The sequence below is a fragment of the Oncorhynchus tshawytscha genome, linkage group LG01 (genome assembly GCF_018296145.1).
Source record: "Oncorhynchus tshawytscha isolate Ot180627B linkage group LG01, Otsh_v2.0, whole genome shotgun sequence".
Lineage (NCBI taxonomy): Eukaryota > Metazoa > Chordata > Actinopteri > Salmoniformes > Salmonidae > Oncorhynchus > Oncorhynchus tshawytscha.
Genome location: NC_056429.1, coordinates 52328940 through 52335098, shown reverse-complemented (window position 1 = coordinate 52335098; position 6159 = coordinate 52328940). Strand labels below are relative to the sequence as shown.

At 42.3% G+C, this 6159-nt stretch overlaps 1 protein-coding gene across 1 annotated transcript in view; it reads left to right on the top strand.

The window, feature by feature from the left end:
* Positions 1-1176: 1176 nt before the first annotated feature.
* LOC112252996 (kinase non-catalytic C-lobe domain-containing protein 1) overlaps positions 1177-6159 on the top strand; it is a 94223-nt gene continuing 89240 nt past the window's right edge. The window contains exon 1 of the mRNA XM_024424851.2: positions 1177-1770. Within this exon, the coding sequence (XP_024280619.1) occupies positions 1675-1770 (96 nt within the window). The 5' untranslated portion in view covers positions 1177-1674. The remainder of the gene's footprint in view (positions 1771-6159) is intronic.

The window sequence follows — 6159 nt, the reverse complement described above, 5'->3', positions numbered from 1 at the left end:
TAGGCTTTGTTACTTTGGTCCCAGCTCTCTGCAGGTCATTCACTAGGTCCCCCCGTGTGGTTCTGGAATTATTGCTCACCATTCTTGTGATCATTTTGACCCCACGGGGTGAGATCTTGCGTGGAGCCCCAGATCGAGGGAGATTATCAGTGGTCTTGTATGTCTTCCATTTCCTAATAATTGCTCCCACAGTTGATTTCTTCAAACCAAGCTGCTTACCTATTGCAGATTCAGTCTTCCCAGCCTGGTGCAGGTCTACAATTTTGTTTCTGGTATCCTTTGACAGCTCTTTGGTCTTGGCCATAGTGGACTTTGGAGTGTGACTGTTTGAGGTTGTGGACAGGTGTCTTTTATACTGATAACAAGTTCAAACAGGTGCCATTAATACAGGTAACGAGTGGAGGACAGAGGAGCCTCTTAAAGAAGAAGTTACAGGTCTGTGAGAGCCAGAAATCTTGCTTGTTTGTAGGTGACCAAATACTTATTTTCCACCATAATTTGCAAATAAATTCATTAAAAATCCTACAATGTGATTTTCTGGATTTTTTTCTCTCATTTTGTCTGTCATAGTTGAAGTATACCTATGATGAAAATTACAGGCCTCTCATATTTTTAAGTGGGAGAACTTGCACAATTGGTGGCTGACTAAATACTTTTTTTGCCCCACTGTATATAGATACTGCACTGTTGGAGCTAGGAACCTAAGCATTTCGCTACACCTGCAGTAACATCTGCTAAATATGTGTATGTGAACAATAAAATGTGATTTGAACATTTCATTTGGAACCACGATTTTCTGAAAATGTGGGACTTTTTCAACCCCACTTACAGGCCACTTACAGGCCTGATGTGGCATCTAAGCCACCATATTAGGGTAAAGCTAGGGCTCAAAATAAGGCCTGATGTAAATATATTAATTATAATGATAACATATACTCGTGCAGCATATACTAGTGCAGCATAAGTAACTAGTGCAAGCAGGTGTGATTTTGCACTTGGTAATACATGAGTAAAATCTTAACAACGCAGTTTGCAATTAATGTCACTCATGAGAATGCGTGCAAAAAAATGTAGGACAGAATTTGCAGCAAAGGCTACACCGTTCTAAGTCACTCAATGGCACGCTATTCCAGAATTGCTTTGATGCAGATCGCGGCGCTGTACGTGAATGGAATCTTGTAAATAGGCTACCCTTCTTCAAAACAAATTATGGTACATAGTGTAGCTTCGTAGCCTTTACTAGGAGGACTTGGGAACTGCAGTTCATTATCGCAATGTCGGTTATTTTTGTGGAGGTGTGGCAGTCGTTGCCATGACAGCATATAGTTAGCAAACTCCCTTGTTGCCATTGATTATAGGAAGTACACATTCAAACGCTGTTTTTCGCTTGTTTTGGAATGAAAAGAACTGCAGTGACACCGACCGTTTTGTTGAATGACGCATCATGTTGCTGGTGGTAGTGGAAGGACGGGGAACATTCTAAAAAGTAGCCCGCACTGTTCGTGTTTGGACCACGTATTCAGGCATGTAGTCTTTCCTGACTCAATACAGTTTTGCCAGGACACCAGTGCAGGAAAAGCTTTAGGCTAAGGGCTTTAGGCTAAGGGCTATGAGTATGAAACTGCACGCACCCAATTCTACAAATATCCACAGTCTTGTTCAAAACTAAATACAATGGGGACATCTGGAACTGATGCAGTCGAATTCTCAGGGGAAGAAGAGGAGGAATACTATGAATTTGAGCATCTACCTGCACTCCTTGAAGATGAGGTGAGAGTGAATATTTATGTTTACATTATTATCATCATTAATATTATTGTTCTCTCATCGGCATATATTAACCAAGCTTGAATATTGTAGGCTACCAACAATATTGTGTACTGAGGGTCCCCAAAGGACTGACTTTATTGTCTGTGAAATATATGCACCTGGGCTATGTTACTTGTGCAGTCCCAATAGATAGGCTAACCTATATGCTATTCACCAAGGGATTTAATGATTGAAGAAGACATGTTGTTTTATAAGGTCTATCAAATCAACTGCTCTCTGTCTCAGGACATCAGATTAATGTCTGTGATCTTTCCTTATAACTCTCGAGGTGATCAAGGACCATACTTATACTGTGGGACATAGGTAATGACCCCTGCTGTGTCCCCTCATGGCTTTAAATTGATCATCTGGAGATTCATTACAACATTAAAATACTACCCTGTCCTGTTTTCATCTCCCAGTTTTAGTTTTAAAGTAACTGCCCAGTGAAAATCTAACTTTTAAAAGTTCATATTCTGTTAACTCATATCCACATAATGTTGTTGACTCGTCCTATACTCGTATTTGTGGCCAAAGCATAAATTTGAGAGAAAACCCCACAAAAACCATACCTTTACCTTGTATCTCAAACCAACCATTTAAAACAATGCTTGCTATTTCCTCATAGATCATGATGTCATCTCCCTGAAGAGGATGAGCAGGCCAATCAGCGGTCTACTCTCACAAATATTTTTTATGACTGATATACAGTACCAGTCAAAAGTTTGGACACACCTACTCATTCCAGGGTTTTTCTTTATTTGTAATATTTTCTAAATTGTAGAATAATAGTGAAGACATCAAAACTATGAAATAATGAACATAGAATCATGAAGTAACCCAAAAAGTGTTAAACAAATGAAAATATATTTTAGATTCTTCAAAGTAGCCACCCTTTGCCTTGATGACAGCTTTGCAACCTCTTGGCGTTTTCTCAACCAGCTTCATGAGGTAGTCACCTGGAATGCATTTCAATTAACAGGTGTTACTTGTTAAAAGTTCATTTGTGGAATTTCTTTCCTTAATGCGTTTGAGCCAATCAGTTGTGTTGTGACAAGGAAGAAGATACAGAAGATAAAGACCAAATCCATATTATGCCAAGAACAGCTCAAATAAGCAAAGAGAAATGACAGTCCATCATTACTTTAAGACCTGAAGGTCAGTCAATGCGGAACATTTCAAGAACTTAGAAAGTTTCTTCAAGTGCAGTCGCAAAAACCATCAAGCACTATGATGAAACTGGCTCTCATGAGGACCGCCACAGGAATCACACTGCACACTGCCATAACCCATCTGGACAAGAGGAATACCTATGTAGGAATGCTGTTCATCGACTACAGCTCAGCATTTAACACCATAGTACCCTCCAAACACGTCATTAAGCTCGAGACCCCGGGTCTCGACCCCACCCTGTGCTACTGGATCCTGGACTTCCTGATTGGCCGCCCCCAGGTGGTGAGGGTAGGTAACACCATCTCCACCCCCTGATCCTCAACACTGGGGCCCCACAATGGTGCATTCTCAGCCCTCTCCTGTACTCCCTGTTCACGCACGCCTCCAACTCAATCATCAAGTTTGCAGACGACACTATAGTGGTAGGCTTGATTACCCACAACGACGAGACGACCTACAGGAAGGAGGTGAGGGCCCTCGGAAATAACCTCACACTCAATGTCAACAAAACAAAGGAGATGATTGTGGACTTCAGGAAACAGCAGAGGGAGCAGCCCCCTATCCACATTGACGGGACAGTAGTGGAGAAGGTGGAAAGTTTTAAGTTCCTCTGCGTACACATCACGGACAAACTAAAATGGTCCACCCACACAGACAGTGTGGTGAAGAAGGCACAGCGCAGCAGCAGCGGCTCTTAAACCTCAGGATGCTGAAGAAATTCAGCTTGTCACCAAAAACACTCAAACCTTTACAGATGCACAATCGAGAGCATCCTGCCGGGCTGTATCACCGCCTGGTACGGTAACTGCTCCACACAACCGTAAGGCTCTCCAGAGGGTAGTGAGGTCTGCACAACGCATCACCGGGGACAAACTACCTGCCCTTCAGGACACCTACACCACCCGATGTCACAGGAAGGCCAAAAAGATCACCAGGGACAACAACCACCCGAGCCACTGCCTGTTCACCTCGCTATCATCCAGAAGGCGAGGTCAGTACAGGTGCATCAAGCGGGGACCGAGAGACTGAAAACAGTTTCTATCTCAAGGCCAACAGCCTGTTAAACAGCCATCACTAACATTGAGTGGCTGCTGCCAACATACTGACTCAACTCCAGCCACTTTTAATAATACAAATTGATGTAATAAATGTATTCACTAGCCACCTTAAACAATGCCACTTTATATATTGTGTACATACCCTACATTACTCATCTCATATGTACAGTGCCTTGCGAAAGTATTCGGCCCCCTTGAACTTTGTGACCTTTTGCCACATTTCAGGCTTCAAACATAAAGATTTCAGTCTCTCGATGTGCAAAACTGATAGAGACATACTCCAAGCGACTTACAGCTGTAATCGCAGCAAAAGGTGGCGCTACAAAGTATTAACTTAAGGGGGCTGAATAATTTTGCACGCCCAATTTTTCAGTTTTTGATTTGTTAAAAAAGTTAGAAATATCCAATAAATGTCGTTCCACTTCATGATTGTGTCCCACTTGTTGTTGATTCTTCACAAAAAAATACAGTTTTATATCTTTATGTTTGAAGCCTGAAATGTGGCAAAAGGTCGCAAAGTTCAAGGGGGCCGAATACTTTCGCAAGGCACTGTATATACTGTACTCTATACCATCTACTGCATTTTTGCCTGTGCCGTTCTGCCATCGTTCATTCATATATTTTCGTGTACATATTTTTATTCATTCCTTTACACTTGTGTGTGTAAGGTAGTTGTTGTGAAATTGTTAGGTTAGATTACTTGTCGGATATTACTGCATGGTCGGAACTAGAAGCACAAGCATTTCGCTACACTCGCATTAACATCTGCTAACCATGTGTATGTGACAAATAAAATTTGATTTGAAAGGAAGACTCAAAGTTACCTCTGCTGCAGAGGATAAGTTCATTAGAGTTACCAGCCTCAGAAACTGCAGCCCAAATAAGTTCTTCACAGAGTGCATGAATCAGGCCTTGATGGTCGAATTGCTGCAAAGAAACCACTACTAAAGAACACTAATAACAAGAAGAGTGTCACGACTTCCGCCAAAGTCGGTTCCTCTCCTTGTTCGGGCGGCACTCGGCGGTCGACGTCAACGGTCTTCTAGCCATCACCGATCCACTTTTCATTTTCCATTGGTTTTGTCTTTGTTTCCCACACACGTGGTTTTCATTTCCCTACTACTGGTCATGTATTTAACCCTCTGTTTCCCCCATGTCTTTGTGTGTGATTGTTTGTTGTTCAGGTCGGTATGTTTCCGGCTGTTTTTTCCCGGGTGCTGTTTTCACCCGTGCTTTGTGGCAACCGTTATTGTTCGCACATTGGTATTGTTACTTTGTGCTATTTCTTAAGTAAAGTGCATTGTTCACTCATCTCTGCTCTCCTGCGCCTGACTTCATGCACCAGCTACACCCACCACCTGACAAAGAGGCTTGTTTGGGCCAAGAAACACTAGCAATGGACATTAGTCCAATGGAAGTATGTCCTTTTGTCTGAGGGGGTCCAAATTAAGGTTTTTGGTTCAAACTGCCGTGTCTCTGTGAGATGCAGAGTAGGTGAACAGATGATCTCCGCATGTGTGTTTCCCACCGTGAAGTATGGAGGAGGAGGTGTGATAGTGTGGGGGTGCTTTGCTGGTGACACTGTCAGTGATTCATTTAGAATTAGAGTCACACTTAACCAGCATGGCTACCACAGCTTTTTGCAGCGATACGCCATCCCACCTGTTTTGAGCTTAGTGGAGCTATCATTTGTTTTTCAACAGGACAATGACCCAACACACCTCCAGGCTGTGTAAGGGCTATTTGAAGGAGAGTGAGTGATGGAGTGCTGCATCAGATGACCTGGCCTCCACAATCACCCGACCTCAACCCAATTGAGATGGTTTGGGATGAGTTGGACTGCAGAGTAAAGGAAAAGCAGCCAACAAGTGCTCAGCATATGTGGGAACTCCTTCAAGACTGTTGGAAAAGTATTCCAGGTGTAGCTGTTTGAGAAAATGCCAAGAGTGTGTAAAGCTGTTGTCAAGGCAAATGGTGGCTACTTTGAAGAATCTAAAATGTAAAATATATTTTGATTTGTTTAACGCTTTTTTGGTTGACACATGATGCCATATGTGTTATTTCATGGTTTTGATGTCCTCACTATTATTCTACAATGTTGAAAATAGTAAAAATAAAG